The sequence below is a fragment of the Archocentrus centrarchus genome (assembly GCF_007364275.1).
Source record: "Archocentrus centrarchus isolate MPI-CPG fArcCen1 chromosome 18 unlocalized genomic scaffold, fArcCen1 scaffold_23_ctg1, whole genome shotgun sequence".
Taxonomy (NCBI): domain Eukaryota; kingdom Metazoa; phylum Chordata; class Actinopteri; order Cichliformes; family Cichlidae; genus Archocentrus; species Archocentrus centrarchus.
The window spans coordinates 3,364,019-3,381,375 of record NW_022060145.1 but is presented as its reverse complement, the minus strand read 5'-3'; the positions used below and the strand labels follow the sequence as shown (position 1 = coordinate 3,381,375).

The window sequence follows — 17,357 nt, the reverse complement described above, 5'->3', positions numbered from 1 at the left end:
ATTTGAATCATAGAGCATCACATCATAAGATAGGCCCTCTCAATACATTACATAGTACGATCAGGACCTTACAGTATAACGGACAGAACCCCAACAAGCACCTAGTGGGTGGGAAGAAAAACCTCTCTTTGTACCCTCCAACAGAACCAGATGCAGGCAAGTGATCAAAAACCTAAACCAGATGAGGTAAGTGGAGAGAAACAGATAGAAAGAACCCAGTCCTTACCACTGTTATTTCCATCTTCTTGATCCACTTCAGAGCTTGGCCTTGAGGGTCCACCATCAGTGGCCATCTTGAAAAAAAGAGAAGAGGAATAGAAATAATAGTCAGTTTATATTTACACCTTCAAACATGTTTTGTAAAATGAACACAAATAAGTTACATTTTTTCTACAAAAAAAAAATAAATAAATAAATCCCGCAAACCCAATAATGATACACTTTATGATAACAAACTGAATCTACATGTACTGACCGGTTTCCACGTGTGACTATAATTCCATTCTCAGTAGAAAATGCATCAGTGGGCAGGCCCTGGATATTCCAGTCTCTTACCACCGTGGGTTTGGACATAAAAACTGAAAAACTGAATCCTGGTGTACATGGGATCCCTAAGCCCCGTACCTGAAGACAGAGAACGCAGACAGAGAAAGAGAAAGAAAGCAAAAGAGAACAAATAAATAAGACGAAAAGAGTAAGGTATACACGGGGTGTTGTTGAAAATACAACCATAAAATTGTAAACTTTAATTTCAGTTAAATATTTTATGGGGACACTTTTTCTTAGATGCTTACTAGCAGTAAAAAGACTACAAGGGCATAGCTCTTCACTGAACTCCACAGTAGGATTTACTGCATATTTTAACAGTATGTGTGCGTCTGGGTGTCTGACCTCCTTCATCCAGATTTCCAGCAGCTCCTCTCTATAGTTGGAAAGGAAGGGGCCCATGTAGGAGAGGAAAGAAGCTGCCAGCAAACAGTCTCCCACCAGATACCCCATGTTTTCTTCAAGACCCTGGAAAATACACGCACCTGGGTTAAATAAGCATGCGTGTGTGGTAGTGTGACCGCGTGTCCGTTTTGTTCCAAAATTTGCACAAATGTCTACAACAAAGGTGGCTTGTTGTTGTGCATGTGTGCTTAACAAACTTTACACTGAGGAGTTTATACCAAGTTCAGACACCAGGCTGTGATATAGCTCACCTGGGAACATAACGAGGTTCTGCTGGAATATACATTTATATTTTAATGCACTGAATGCACACAGTTTTCCAGTACTCTTTCTATGCCTGTGTGTGTGTGTGTGTGTGTGTGTGTGTGTGTGTGTGAGGCGTACAATAACTCTCTCCTCCCAGCGGACCCTCTCTCCAGCAAGTCCAGTCACCAGTTTGTCAGCGCGGTCCAGTTTCACCTCCATCTCCTTTGATTTTTTTCTCAGACTCTCCTTCACAGCCACCTTTTCATCATGCTGCTTTTTCAGCTGCTCCAACTTCTCTCCCAACTGCTCACATACACATATAAATACAGTCAAAGTATAATACTGTAATACTATTATGGTCTGATCAAACATATCAAACACTGATGTCTATTTGGCAATTCGAAGATGCACGATGCTTCATACCACTTGTAGTTTGTTCTGAGCCTCAGCCAGTGCAGCCTGCTTCTCTGCTAGATGGGCCATGGCGGTATTCACCTGGGCCCGCTTTGGTTTTACCACCCTGTAGATACGACCGTACGTCTGGGAAAACAGTATAAGCATTCATACATTTAGTTTTGCCTCATATTTTTTCTGTTCATATATAATGAAACTAATATTTTGTGACTGTTCTTGTGTTCTGCTTTTTTTGGCATATACATTCTTCTTTTGCCATAGTGCAATGAAACTGCAGCTCACTGCGGACGACACAATGAGTACAGGAGTACAGTGTAATGTTTTTCATCTGCATCCGTTATATACCGTGTTAAATTATAATCAATATGCTAGTAGATTTATGATGACTATTGTTATTTGCATGCATATTTAAAAGTGCACATGTGTGACTGTTGTAAATCAGTGGCCTCTTACCTCCATGGCTCTGACCCACATACAGAGTGACTTGGCAGCTAGTGATACTTTGCCAATGATCTCTGGCTGGAAGTCCACTTGGTTGCAGTACTGGCCAATCTTCTTCAAAACGCGGTCTGATATATTATCCTTGTCAAAATTAACCAATGTTTTGATGAAGCTCGCCTCACCTGCCAGAAACAGATGACAGTGGGTTTAATTTGCCCTTATATGCCTTTGTTTTATGATGTTCTCCTGTGTAGTGCATGCCTGTTTCTGTTTGCTGCACTGAGGCACAATCAGTTACTATAATGAAGACCAGAAAGGAGCTACAATCACCCTTTTTTTCCTTAAAAAGGTTAATGTATCTGTGCACTTGGAACTCCCTGGTTTTGCTATATTAATTTTCACTACACTATAGTTTTGCCTGTTAGTTTGTTCTTTTGCCAAACTCTCCCTTTAATTAATTTTTGCACCGTTGCTGTCTCTTACCCAGCTGTCTCTTGGCCTCTGCCCAGGTTGGCTCTTTATTCAGCAGGGTCATAACAGCATGCATCACTGTCTCCACCAGTGCTGGAGGACGGCCGTATGATTTGATCTCTGTCATGTCCTTCTTATCCAGAGACTCCAGAGCCTATGTGCAAAAACAGGGGGAATGTGTGGTTGTTAGAAGGCTGAGTCATGTCGAATTCAAATATAGATAAAACAAAAAGCACACATGGAGTGGTATATATACTGAATGGTCACAACTCATTACTCATCAAATACCAAAATGACTCAACTAGACAGTATAACGAACAAAGTAAGCACATAAAGTCACTTTTGCTATAAGACTTAAGCTCATTCCAGAACAGTCAACGGGAAAAACATACCTTCATGGCCGCTTCCAGGGCAGGCAGGGCCTCATCCAGGTCTCTCTGTGCATTCTCGGCCATGGCTTTACACTGCAACTCTTCTGCCTCAATTTTCTCCCTTTCAGCACTCACCATCTGAATGCGAACGGAATATGAACATGTGCTAGAGTTGCACTATTATTATTTAAGCTGATTTTGTATTAGCCATCTACTACATTGCTAACATAAACCAGCAATGCAATATTGTTTTAATTCAATGGGTTGTTTAGGTGACTCATGGATACAATTCATGCAAATGTACTCATTAAACTATTACTTTAATTTCTTCAGTAAGTTGTGTACACGTATGTATTAACGGCACATACCATCTGCTGGCTGGAGGCTTCTGTCTTTTGTTTGAGAATGACGGACAAATATTCATCACACTGTTTCTGGAACTCGACAACCTGCTTCTTGGCCTCCTCGAGCTCCACAGACATGGCCTCCACTTTCTCCCTTGTTTCACTGATTTTTAAAAGGCCGTTACGCAGCTTGCTCACCTGCTCTCCCAACTCACTGCGTTTTTCCGCCAACAGACTGGATTGACACAAGCATTTTTGCAAACAGAAGATGACAAGCTGATTTAAACAGCAGAGACAGACATTTAATGAATGGAACAGGCAAATAAAGCTGTTTAACTACTGAGAAAGATTAGTAGAGAAGAGTCAGACAGGTGGCAACAGTACATACTCTTGAACTCAAACCCTAAAACAGTGTAGTGTAGTGTATATTTATTATTATCTAATAGGCTCTAAAACACTTATGAAACACTGGAAGGCGGTAAGAAAAGTAAAGAAAAGCAAAGCAGGAGTAGATTAAGGAGAGAAGGTACAAAGGTGCCTACTTCTTGTATCCAGACACCAGCTCCAGGTAGTTTGTTGGTGTCACATAATTTTGTCTCCTCAGCTCCAGTTTCATTCTTTGGGAGACTTGAGCCACTGACTGATGTGTGGTCACAAAGATACTGGCAACATATGTCTGGATCTAAAACATCACACAGAAATGTAGAAATGTTACCTCAACATTCAGAAAATAAGACTGCGACACGAAGAGTCAAATTAGTTCATGTCCTCTCTCCTTTATCTTTATTCAATTTGAAGACTGGCATCATAGGGCTAACCTTACAGATTTAACAGTGTGAAATCAGTTGTGTTCATGCCTCACCCCTTCCAATGAGCCCAACTCCAGTCCATCCAAGTACCTCTCAGCAACCTCCAGCAGGGCATCTTTGGGCCATTCACAGAACCAATCTATGGTGGTACAGTTGACAAGCCCTGGATACTGAAGGATGCGGTTCCTGTTGACAAACAACTATTTCTCATCATTGTGTGACCATTACACTGCACCACTAATCACAACAAGGCTTAAAAGGACTACTACTCATTCTAACAAGCTCTCCCCTCCCTTAATGCTTGTGAGTGAAGAGTTTTTTAATGAACAAAAGAAAATGTGTGCCCATCTGTGTGCTTACTACATCTTTGTGTGTACAGACAGCTGACACTCTGCCTCAGCATAGGTCCTTGCTGCAGAAGCACTCAAAAAACTTGACCTTGTTTGCCTGAGATGACTTACTGGTCTCCCCTCCATGAATCGCCAGCTTACTGTGGTGTATCCCAGTGATCCCATGTGCTGTGTTGTTGACCCTAATTGGTCCTGAGTAAGGGACCATATGAAGAGCGAATAACAAACCAAGGGACCAGTTTACATTGCCTGGTACAGGGTTACCAGTCCCCCACCCTGGAACCTGGCCTGGGGATGGAGCTCAAGAAGGAGTGCCTGGTGCCTGGGCGTAGCCCAAAAAGGTGACATGGGACCACCATCCTGTAGGTCCACCACCCACCCGAAGTGCTGTAGGGGTTGGGTGCAATGTGTGGTCAAGGGTGGAGGCCCTGGCGGTTCAATCCCTGACTAATGAGGCGTGAAACATCACCTCTCTAGAGGGCTAGACACACGTGGAACCAGGGCACCCTAGGTCAGAGGTTGATGATCAATCAGATTTGTGGCCGTATGTTCTCAACACTCAGGAGAAAAGAGGAGCTCAGCTGTCAACTGATCACCATGTGGTGGTGCGTTGGTGGTGAGGAGGGGATACTGGACAGGTATGGCGCACCTAAATGTATAGTCAGACTATAAGTCAGACTTGTTTCACCAATTCTGTTAATTTTTATGAACAGGATTTCTTGGCCAAGTGCCAGAGGGCTTCCATTTTGGCGGCCTCAGAATCTTCAGATAACCCGATTCTGTTGGCTTCATCAGGTGGTGGATTTCAGCTTGCACTGAAGTGGTTTGTAGCCAGGTGTGAAGTGGCAGGAATGAGAATTAGCACCTCCAGGTCTGAGGCCATGGCCCTCAGGTGGAAAGAATGGAGTTCCCACTCTGGGTCAGGGACAAATTACTCTGGAAGTGTTTAAGGCCCCATCCATTTACACGATAGCGTTTCAGAAACGATCTGCGTTTACACGATGACACGTGAAACAATGAGTTCCCATGCCAGGCCACAAGTTGGTGTTGGTTTTCTCTTTGCAAAGCTTGTTTATGCAAGACGTGCACACATGGAGTGACACAGTAGGAAGTGCGGCAAATTGTTCATTACTTACAAAACGGCCAATGTGAGAGGTTTTGTCTGGACTGAAGATGAGGTTGGATCGCTGCTGCACGTAACGCTGAATTACAAAATGGTAAAAACACAAGAAAAGCACAAGAAGCACTCGTGAATCCGCGAGTACTGTTTATCAGTACTCGCGGAAAACTGTGGCTGTCGCAACCATAGTGCACATGTGCGAGTCACCCGTTTTCAAATCACCCCGGTTTTCACTCCGTTGTCGTCTAAACGGAAGGGCGAAACGCATCAAAACGACGCCATTTTCATTTTGAAACGGTGTCGTGTAAATGGGGCCTAAGTGGTGTACCCCAGTGTCTACCCCAGTGTGTCCTGGGGTTGACCCAGGACACACTGGAGAGATTAAATCTCTCAGCTGGAGGAGGTGGCTCTCAGCTGGAGGAGGTGGCTGGCATAAGGGAGGACTGGATTTCTCTGATCAGGCTGCTGCCCTGCGACCTGATCCCGGATAAGCGGAGGAAAATGGATGGCTGGATGGACTCACTGTTTTAACTGTAACTTTGAGGAACTGTTGAGGAGTAGTATAGGGAGTAGACGCTCTGTAAAAGTCGTGATGATTTGTAAATAAATTTCACAGATTTACAAATCTCCATGACTAAAATTATATCATAACGGGCTTATTGTGTCGATTATAGTGGAATTAGAATGTGGATTTCTCAGCTCCATACTATAGTACAGCAACAAGCATGCTTCCGCCCCCCCTTTCTTCAGTCCTGGATTTATTCAATATAAAAAAAATTCTGGCTGTTACAGGAGACAAAAAACAAGGGAGCAGGACCTTACTGTCAGTCAGGATACATTACATAAATAGAATCTACCTGAATGGCTCTCCCACTGGACTCAAACAGAGCACAATGTGCAGGTTGTTCCGAACTCGCTCAATCAGGTAGCTGAACAATGAGTCAGGAGTCTCGGCCACATTGTCTTTCCTGGCAGACTCTGAAAGAGCATTGCATACCTACAGGCAAATAAATAACATTACATGTTGTATGAGGATCTGAGACATTTTGAATCTGTTCTTTGTGAAAACTAATTTCATTTAAATAACCATGTGTTACCTACTGACTCCATCAAATAAATACAGTATGGACAAGAAATGATATGTCCTAGAGATAGAAAGACAGGCTGGCAAGATTTAAAGCTATACAAACCTCAACAAACTCATCTGGTTTATATAAGTTAGGCACCTCTCCTGAAATCAGAATGTTATTGATATCCTCTAGGAAGGATTCATCAACAATCTGGGTGTCACTGAAAAGAAAGACTGTGGGCTTGTTGTCCACACCAGCCAAACGGTATAGCTTCTTGATGTCTAAAAGCACAAAAAAAAAAGAAATCACTTATTCACTTAAAATCACTAACTACACAGTGGAATCTATTGGCATATTTGTTTTTTAGCTCCCCTCATTTTAATTGGAAGGTACTAGATACAGTTACAATTTCTCAAATGTCTGTGAATTTATTGGTTGTGTGGCGGATCTCACCTTCTCTAAACTCCAGTTTGCGGTATTGCCTGCTGACTTCCACTTGGAATACCTGGTATTCACATATGAAGGCAGCTATCTTAGACAGGCTCTGTCGACCTGAGCCCCCAACACCTACCAACAGCATGTTGCCCCTGAGCTGACTGATCACTCGAATGATACGAGTTACTGTAGAGGGAATACAAAGATATATCAGCTTCAACTTGCCTGGAAATCCCAGTAAGAAATAAAAACTAAAGTTAGATAGTGTGAGACAGATAATGGACTGCCACTGATTTGCTGCAAAGTGGCACGCTGACAGTAGTGAGGGTGCTGAGAGGTCTCTCAGCTACATGTGGGTTTTAGCTATGCCACTTTCTCTGTTCTTCAAAGCAGTATCAAAATGGATCTGATTCATAAAATTGAGAAACAGTAAACACAGCAAAGACACATCAGATGACAGAGAGGAGGCCCTCCGATATTTATTCTTATAATGTACCACAGTATACTGACTTAAGCAAATGTGGGTGGAACTGACTGTGGGTTGATGTATCAGATATATTGCCGCGTTTTAAACATGTGCATATGAGCGTGTGAGGTTGTGTGTGTTGTGTTCTCAAATGTACTGTGTTTGATGGCATCTCTGAAGAGCACCAGCTTCATAGGCACCACGCCAGGTGTCAGATTGTAGTCCTCCTGCTGTGTTTCCATGAACCTCTTGAGACTCTTCATGTCTTGTAGATCCTCATAAACAGAAGACTCACTCATGAAATCACCTAAACCACAGAACAAAAACAATAAATGCATGTAAAAATTTTCACATCTTCTGGGCTGGTAATGGGCTTAGATATTAGAATCATGCACTGTCAACTACCAACCCGTATTTTACACACAATGGAGAGACATTGCTTTCTGTATGTGTGTGTGTGTCTGTGTGTGTGTGTGTACTGAATGAAAGTACCAAATATTGGCGGTTGCTTGTTCGGGCAGATGCCATGGAACGTGAGGTCAAAGAGTAAGCCCAGTTTTTCCCCCATGAGAGAAATAAAGGTTTCCACATCGCTGTGATTTACAAATCGATCTGAGAAAACCCTGAAATTGACAAATTACATCATCCAGATATTATACTTCATATACATGACAAAAGTACCTGTACATTTTAAAGTGGACATGAAACACAACATACACATACATGCTCAAAAAAAATAAAGGGAAAACACTTAAACAACACAATATAACTCCAAGTAAATCAAACTTCTGTGAAATCAAACTGTCCACTTAGGAAGCAACACTGATTGACAATCAATTTCACATGCTGTTGTGCAAATGGAATAGACAACAGGTGGAAATTATTGGCAATTAGCAAGACACACTCAATAAAGGAGTGGCTCTGCAGGTGGGGACCACAGACCACTTATCAGTACCTATGCTTTCTGGCTGATGTTTTGGTCACTTTTGAATGTTGGTGGTGCGTTCACACTCGTGGTAGCATGAGACGGACTCTACAACCCACACAAGTGGCTCAGGTAATGCAGCTCATCCAGGATGGCACATCAATGCGAGCTGTGGCAAGAAGGTTTGCTGTGTCTGTCAGCATAGTGTCCAGAGGCTGGAGGCGCTACCAGGAAACGTGGAGGAGGCCGTAGGAGGGCAACAACCCAGCAGCAGGACCACTACCTCCGCCTTTGTGCAAGGAGGAACAGGAGGAGCACTGCCAGAGCCCTGCAAAATGACCTCCAGCAGGCCACAAATGTGCATGTGTCTGCACAAACGGTTAGAAACCGACTCCATGAGGATGGTATGAGGGCCCGACATCCACAGATGGGGGTTGTGCTCACAGCCGAACACCGTGCTGGGCATTTGCCAGAGAACACCAGGATTGGCAAATTCGCCACTGGCGCCCTGTGCTCTTCACAGATGAAAGTAGGTTCACACTGAGCACATGTGACAGACGTGACAGAGTCTGGAGACGCCGTGGCGAGCGATCTGCTGCCTGCAACATCCTTCAGCATGACCGGTTTGGCAGTGGGTCAGTAATGGTGTGGGGTGGCATTTCTTTGGAGGGCCGCACAGCCCTCCATGTGCTCGGCAGAGGTAGCATGACTGCCATTAGGTACCGAGATGAGATCCTCAGACCCCTTGTGAGACCATATGCTGGTGCGGTTGGCCCTGGGTTCCTCCTAATGACAATGCTAGACCTCATGTGGCATGTGGCTGACACACTCGTCAGCAGTTCCTGCAGGATGAAGGCATTGAAGCTATGGACTGGCCCGCCGGTACCCCAGACCTGAATCCGATTGAGCACATCTGGGACATCATGTCTCGCTCCATCCACCAACAGACTGCACCACAGACTGTCCAGGAGTTGGCGGATGCTTTAGTCCAGGTCTGGGAGGAGATCCCTCAGGAGACCATCCGCCACCTCATCAGGAGCATGTCCAGGCATTGTAGGGAGGTCATACAGGCACATGGAGGCCACACACAATACTGAGCCTCATTTTGACTTGTTTTAAGGACATTACATCAAAGTTGGATCAGTCTGTAGTGTGTTTTTTCCACTTTAATTTCGTGTGTGACTCCAAACCCAGGCATCCGTTGGTTAATAAATTTGATTTCCATTGATGATTTTTGTGTGATTTTGTTGTCAGCACATTCAACTTTGTACAGAACAAAGTATTCAATGAGAATATTTCATTCATTCAGATCTAGGATGTGTTATTTGAGTGTTCTCTTTATTTTTTTGAGCAGTGTATATAAAGGTTATTTATTTATTCCCGATCATACTTTAGTAAAAAAGCTTAGTTAACAACCAGCCAATCCAGTGATATAACGTTCTGTATTCAACGTGCTTTAAAAACTGTAACTTTAAACACTTTAAAAAAAAAAAAAAATTCCAGCCTCATGGACAGTGTGAGTAGGGCTCTATAGTGTAAATTAGCCTTAATTCATGCAGTGTTTCATGTCCACTTTAAAAAAAAGCACTGTAGAAAGCCATTCAAATACTGTATCCTGGGCATCCACTTTGGTTACCTGCAACACTCGTGGATCCACAGTCTAGTAAGGCTGGTTTTGGTATCATGGAAGTCTGGATGAGCTCTTAGTAGACCCTGAAACACCTATAAGAAATAAACAGGAAAAAAAATCCACACAAGTGCTAAATAATTCAGAATTATCATTAAAAATCAGAATTAATTCATGAAGACTGTCACCTGAACATGTTTAGGTAAGAAAACGTGTTACATATGTAGATATGGGTCATCCTGAATAACCAAGGTGAAGTTTATTAAGTAAGCATTTTGTGGAAAATATTTGTTAGGCAGTGTTTAGTTGTACATTGTATTTATGTGCTGTACAAAAGAAGAATCAGTCTACATCTATCTATATATGTGTACCTTGGAGATGTCCCTGAGATTGAAGAGGTAGTGTATCTTGGCTGGAGTAGGAAGAAAATAGGCAGTGACGCTATTATACAGTTCTAAGGTGGCCTGAGTCAGAACCTCTCCAATGGGCTTCACCTCCTCCTCAAACTCCTGCAGCTTTTGGTTGATCATGGTACTGTAGATGCACTTGATCTGGGAGTCCTGCATTCAGAGAGAAAATGTAACAACATTCCCAAAACACAACATGCATCCATATCCATAGCATAGCAGGATTATTCAGTTGCAGTGGTCAAGATTAAAATTCCATTTCATGCTGTCCACTTCACACTTACACCAGGTAAAACAACTCAAATTTCAAGTGTTTGGATCCTGGCTCCAGCAATTTTATTTTGCTCCTCTAAAGCAATAGAAAAGACAGGTTGAGATAGGAGTCAGAAAAATACTAAAAAGAGAAGATGATTTGCAAGAGAGAGTGAACAATAAATGGAAGAAAACAAGGATTGTGCCCAAAACTACAAAATAAACATAACAAAAAAAGGGAACAAAGAGAGTGGAGGTAGATGGTAGGTGGTAAATTAGCAGGGTAATGCACTTGCAGGCAGGTTATAACACAATTGTAAACTTGTGGGTGTTGTGATATGTGAAAGAGAATATAATTTTACAGCACTTGTGATTGTGGCTATAATTACAATCAGGGTCTTTCCTGTAGGGTGTCATGAAAAAGCACTAACAAATAGCATTAAGAAAAAACACCAACAGGAAGAAAACCACATTCAACACTGAAGAAATGTAAGAAATGTGAAGAAAGTAAGTGCTTATGTAACAGAAGAAGAAGATAGGGAAAATGAAATACAGGAGCCTGCTAAAATGTCACATCTATCTATCTATCTACTGTATCTATCTATCTATCATAATTATTGGAAGAAATGAGAGGAGTGGCATTAAAGAGGGCAAAACTTACATTAGGAAAAGTCATGTTGATGAGGTTGAATCGACTCTGAAAACGGGGAGCGATGTGAGTCCTCCCTCCACCAGGGGGCCCCATTGATGCTAGCAAGAACATGTCCTAAAATACAACAGAAAACAAAGTGTAGTGGCCTCTGAAGGATATGCATATAAAATAAAACACATTTCACATTGTCACACAATTTAACAGGAGCCTCTAAGAAAGCAGAGAAATTATAATTCATGAATATCTCTCCCATGTTAACAGACCTCACTCCATTAAAATTTCTTACCTTGACAAACTTTGGGGTCTGTTTCTGGCGGTCATACCAGAAGCCATAGTCGATCCACAGGCGCAGCAGCTCCAGTGGTGGCTGGGCTCCAAAGAGGTCATGGGCAGGCATGTTGAGGTCATCAAGGAAACACAGCAGGTGTTTCCCACCTGCCGGCACATACACGCCTTTGGTTCTCTTCTCTATGCGGCTCTCTATAATGGCCTGGATGTTGTTAGAGGTGGTCTGGATACAAAAACAAAGATGAAACAGTATATGTCATTGTGAACCTTTTAGAAGTTTCTTCAGAGGGTCTTTCAGTTAAGAACTGTAAGCTTGAAGGAAATACAAGACAGAGACATGTGCCAGAAGAACAAATAGGAAGTTGAAAGGCCTAATTAAATCACAGAGCAGAAGAACATGAGCGCACACACGGCACACACAGTTACTGAGCGTGTAATGAACTGACCTGTGAAGACATGTTGATAGTGAGGGCCTTCCACTTGTTATCCAAGGCCTGCAGGATACTCTGGGCCACTGAGGTTTTACCAGTGCCCACGGGCCCGGTAACTAGCACAGGGTAGTGATTCAACACCAGAGCCTTAACCAGTAGGTTATAGCGAACTGTGTCCACAGTTGGAACCATAATCTTATAGAATGGAGCTCTGAGGGAAAGATCAGGGAGCTATATAAATATGTTGAAGATAGAGTCCATTTCAAAAACAAACTGGTCAGTGAAATAGATCAAACATCCACACACTGAAGCTTACAGATTACATGTAAAGCAGGTGTATTAGACCACATGGTTACTTACGAAGTATTGTAGCGCCAGCCTTTTGGCAATTTAGCTTCAAATGAAGCCCAAGATTTGGTCTTTGGGTCCACGTAGTACTCATAAACTGTGTCCTGAAATAATTCATATACCTTAGCACTTGAAATAAGTCGGTAGAGGAGGTAGGCTTAATTGATATACTGTATGGAGAAACTTACACCCTAAACAAAGGGATTACACTCACTACTCCACACCCCACTCTGTATACACAAGAATAGATTATTTTATAACATTCGGAAAAGACAAGGATAAGATAAACACATGTGAAATTGGAACAATAGATTTAAGCGACCACACACCCATATACCTGTCCATTGATCTAAACCTACAAATAAAAAATAACAATTGGAAACTAAACTCAAGTCTTCTCAATGATCCTCTTATAAAAGAACAGATTAAAAAAGAGATTCAATTCTATTTAGAAATGAATGACACAGATGTATCTCCCCCATTTTATGGGATGCTATGAAGGCTGTACTGAGAGGGAAAATTATAGCACTATCTTCCTACAAGAAAAAGATGAGAAATAAGAAATTGCAGAATAAACTAAAGGAATTAAAGAAAAAACATAAGGAAAAAATAACACAGGAATTATGGGGGGAAATCACAAAAACAAGAAATGAAATTAAAGATTTGACCACACATGAAATTAAGAAAAATTTGATGTTTCTTAAACAAAGATATTATGAAGGCGGATCTAAATCAATGAAAGTTCTGGCTTGGAAACTTAAAAAAAAGATAGCACAGAATACAATCCATAAAATTAAAGACCCAGTCACAAAAACAATCAAAAGTAAACTAAAAGAAGTTCAGGGAGCATTTGAAGTAGACTACAGGACGCTGTACTCCAAAAAGGAGGGGGCAGCATAGCAGAAATAGATCATTTTCTGGATTCTCTGGAATTACCAATGTTAAATAAAGAACAGAATAAAATAATGAGGGACGACATAACAGTAGAGGAGTTAAAAATGGCAACAAGTAAGCTCAAATAAACAAATCGCCAGGGTCAGATGGCTATACAGCAGAATGGTATAAGGAGTTAAAGGAGGAGCTAATACCAGTGATGCTTCCTACACTGAACTGGGCTTTAAAGAAGGCGGAAACGCCGCCCAGCTGGAAAGAAGCAATAATTTCAGCAATCCCAAAAGAAAATAAAGATAAATTAGAATGTGGATCATACAGACCAATATCAGTTTTGAACATAGATTACAGATTATTTACTTCTATAATGGCCAGGAGACTGGAAAAGCTCATGCCTAAATTGATACACAATGATCAGACAGGCTTCATACGAGAACGTCAAACGCAGGACAATATACGACGAACATTACAAATTATTAGTCACATTCAAGAAAATAAAATAGCAGCAATGGTAATTAGTATAGATGCAGAAAAGGCTTTCGACTCAGTGAACTGGAGCTTCCTCTATCGAGTACTACGTAGATTTGGGCTACATGAAACAATAATTAAAACAATACAGGCATTATATAGCGAACCCACAGCTAGAGTTAAAGTTAATGGCGGTCTATCAGATAGTTTTGTGTTGGAAAGAGGCACAAGGCAGGGCTGTGCATGCTCACCACTATTATTTGCATTATATCTGGAACCATTAGCTAAGACAAAATAAAGAAATAAAGGGCATCAACATCCATGGGAGAGAGCATAAATTAGCCTGCTATGCAGATGATATTTTAGTCTTTTTGGGTCAACCAACAAGCTCTCTACCTAAATTAATGCTATTGTTTGAATATTTTGGCCACTTATCAGGATATAAAATTAATATAAGTAAAACACAGCTGCTTAAATACAACTATACCCCACCAGAAGAAATAAGGAAAAGGTATCAATTAGCAATTAGAAGAATTTCTTAAATATTTGGGAATTCTAATATCAAAAAATCTCACAGAGCTATTTGAACGTAATTATTCACCAGTACAAAAGAAAATTAAAGACGATATAACGAGATGGAACTTAATCCCATATCTAAGCTTTAGTTCAAGAATAGAGTCTATAAAAATGAGTACTCCCCCCAAACTAATATACTTATTTCAAACCTTGCCAATACAAATAGACCAAAAACAATTCAATGAATGGGACAAACTCCTGTCCAGATACATATGGCAGGGAAAAAAGGCTAGGATCCAATTTAAAACGTTACAGTTGGAAAAAAGGAAGGGAGGATGGGGCCTTCCCTTTCTCAGGGATTACTATTGGGCAGCACAATTAAGACCAATGATATACTGGTGGGGCAGCACGGTGGTGCAGTTGTTAGCACTGCTGCCTCACAGTTAGAATACCATCTGGAAGGCCTGGGTTCGATTCCACCTTGGCCCAGGCCTCTCCCTCTCTCTGTGTGGAGTTTGCATGTTCTCCCCGTGCTTGCGTGGGTTTCCTCCGGGTACTCCGGTTTCCTCCCACATTCCAAAGACATGCACTTACTGGGGTTAGGTTAATTGGCTAATCTAAATTGCCCATAGGTGTGACTGAGTGCGTGAATGTGAGTGTGAAAGGTTGTCTGTCACTCCGTGTTGGCCCTGCAACAGGCTGGCGACCTGTTCAGGGTGTACCCTGCCTCTCGCCCTATGACAGCTGGGATAGGCTCCAGCCCCCCCGCGACCCTTAACAGGATGTGCGGAAGCGAATGGATGGATGGATATACTGGTGTAATCCTTCATATGATGCCCAGTGGAAAAGCATTAAAGAAGGCCTGACTCCAATTCCCATAGAAGCACTTACAGTATAGCGGATAGCAATTTACAAAGCTTCATAAAAAATATAGAAAACCCATGGGTCAAGCAGACCCTTAAAATATGGAAGACCATAAAAACAAAATTCAAATTAGAAGAAGATATACTGATTCTTAAGTGGTGCGCATATGATACACAGTTTACACCAAATAAGTTAGATACAAGATTTAAGGAATGGACATATAAAGGACTAACAGCGGTATGCAAGATAATGAGGGGAAATACTTAAAGAAAAATACTCATTAGAAACACAGGATTTCTACCGCTACCTACAGATGAGACACTTTGTCAGTGAAAAAAAAAAAAAGGATATCAGAATCAAGCAAACAGCTGCTGGATCTGTTTAAAAGAGCATATAATTCAAACAAAGACAGAGGTATTATTTCAGGTTTATATAAAGGGCTTAGGAACATGAAAACACATTCGATAAAATATAAAAACAAAATGGGAAATAGAGGGAGAATTAAATATAACGGAGGAAGAATGGATAACAATCTGGGAGTACCAATGGAAATGCAGCAGCTCACTAAGTTGGAGGGAGTTTGGCTGGAAAAGCCTGATTAGATACTTTATCACACCTTACCAGAAATCTCAGTACAACGGTAACTCTCTAGCTTGTTGGAGAAATTGTGGAAGCATGAATGCTAATCATTATCACATATTTTGGGATTGTCAGACAATTAAAATGTACTGGAAGGGAATACATAATGCAATACGAGACATTTTAGGTAGTCATCTGCCGTTGAAGAGTAAAGTTCTTTTCTTTGGACTGGTGCCTGAATAATGGCCGAAAAGAGACAAATATCTGTTTAATATCCTACTAGTGGCTGGTGAAAAGGCTATTACCAAAAAATGGCTCACTCAGGAAAGCGCAACTTTGAATATGTGGATGGACATTATAATTTTCAGGGTGGCTGTAGCTCAGTAGGTAGAGCAGGTCACCAACTGATCGGAAGGTCAGCGGTTCGAATCCTGGCTACTCCAGGCTACATGCCAATGTATCCTTGGGCAAGATACTTAACCCTAAGTTGCTCTCCGACCATTCTGTCAGAGTATGAATGCATGTGAATGCTAGTTAATTAAAAAAGCACTTAGCTTAATTAATGATGGAAGTGCTTGTATGAATGGGAGTGCATGGGTGAATGCAAACAGGTTGTATGAGTGCTCTGATTGAGTAGAAAAGCGCTATATAAGAACTAGTCCAATGGACATATACAGGATGGAGAGAATAACTGAAGAAATAAATATAAGACAGATCTATTTGATTCACGATGGGAGAAATGGATAGACTATATAATATCACCTGATACTACTTTGGTTAACTTTATTTAATGCATGATTCACAAAAACAACCACCCCCTCTCCTCAAGCGTTCATGTTCTTGATAGTCCATTGTACTATTATTTTTGTAGTTCTGGGTTTTTTTTTTTTTTTATTTTAATTCTATCATTACTTTCCCCCAAAAATGGGACATTCAGACAGATACATGGCAATATGGTTGGAAATAGATGTATATTGATTTTCTGGATGCTGAATGTCAATAAAAATACAATTAAAAAAAAAAAGAAAGAAGTCGGTAGGTCTGCAATCATCTACCCAATATATAAAATTAAATGGTTGGAGTGCAAATTTCAGAAAAACAGGGTTTTGTGTCGATCTACGTCTTATCATCTTTACAAATTATCACCTTTTGCAAAAAATTATTCATTTACAGCATTTGCAAAATAAGTAGACTTGAAACTGATCAATTCCCTCCCTTCATTAGGCAATGTAATGAAGATAGAGAATATAAGTGAGTGTGTAAACAAATATGCTGTTCAGAAGACCTTGGCAGGGAAGGTTCCTTCCATCTCCCGTAGGAAGTTGTCCATCCTCTTGCGTCCGTCCTCATCGACGGAGGCACAGATGGACCAGATGAGGCTGAAGATGAACCAGAGTAGCACCATCCTGCCCAGGTTTTCTGTGTCTGAAGTGTTCACCTGAAGATAAAGGAAACATTACACTTTTCACAATGAGAATGCTCATGAGATGTCATTTCAGGGATTTGAATTTGAATTACATGTTTTTTTATGGCTTAATTTCAGTCGCAATTTTTAATTTAGTTGCACCAAGTGCTATCAGAGATCAACATTTAAGCACTGTTGTAGTGTAGTTACCCACAG

At 41.3% G+C, this 17,357-nt stretch overlaps 1 protein-coding gene across 1 annotated transcript in view; it reads right to left on the bottom strand.

Annotated features, from left to right (window-relative positions):
• The window catches only part of dnah2 (dynein, axonemal, heavy chain 2), a 70,625-nt gene that overhangs the window by 17,158 nt on the left and 36,110 nt on the right, over positions 1–17,357 (bottom strand). The window contains exons 47-69 of the mRNA XM_030722696.1: positions 17,022–17,174; positions 12,431–12,522; positions 12,086–12,281; positions 11,638–11,862; positions 11,361–11,465; positions 10,412–10,600; positions 10,050–10,135; positions 7,981–8,111; positions 7,646–7,795; positions 7,041–7,208; positions 6,708–6,868; positions 6,375–6,514; positions 4,101–4,233; positions 3,781–3,920; positions 3,263–3,473; positions 2,916–3,032; positions 2,536–2,677; positions 2,065–2,234; positions 1,621–1,737; positions 1,336–1,500; positions 892–1,014; positions 476–624; positions 227–293 (exon numbers count right to left, since the gene is read on the bottom strand). Coding sequence (XP_030578556.1) covers positions 227–293; positions 476–624; positions 892–1,014; positions 1,336–1,500; positions 1,621–1,737; positions 2,065–2,234; positions 2,536–2,677; positions 2,916–3,032; positions 3,263–3,473; positions 3,781–3,920; positions 4,101–4,233; positions 6,375–6,514; positions 6,708–6,868; positions 7,041–7,208; positions 7,646–7,795; positions 7,981–8,111; positions 10,050–10,135; positions 10,412–10,600; positions 11,361–11,465; positions 11,638–11,862; positions 12,086–12,281; positions 12,431–12,522; positions 17,022–17,174 — 3,330 coding nt within the window. The remainder of the gene's footprint in view (positions 1–226; positions 294–475; positions 625–891; positions 1,015–1,335; positions 1,501–1,620; positions 1,738–2,064; positions 2,235–2,535; positions 2,678–2,915; positions 3,033–3,262; positions 3,474–3,780; positions 3,921–4,100; positions 4,234–6,374; positions 6,515–6,707; positions 6,869–7,040; positions 7,209–7,645; positions 7,796–7,980; positions 8,112–10,049; positions 10,136–10,411; positions 10,601–11,360; positions 11,466–11,637; positions 11,863–12,085; positions 12,282–12,430; positions 12,523–17,021; positions 17,175–17,357) is intronic.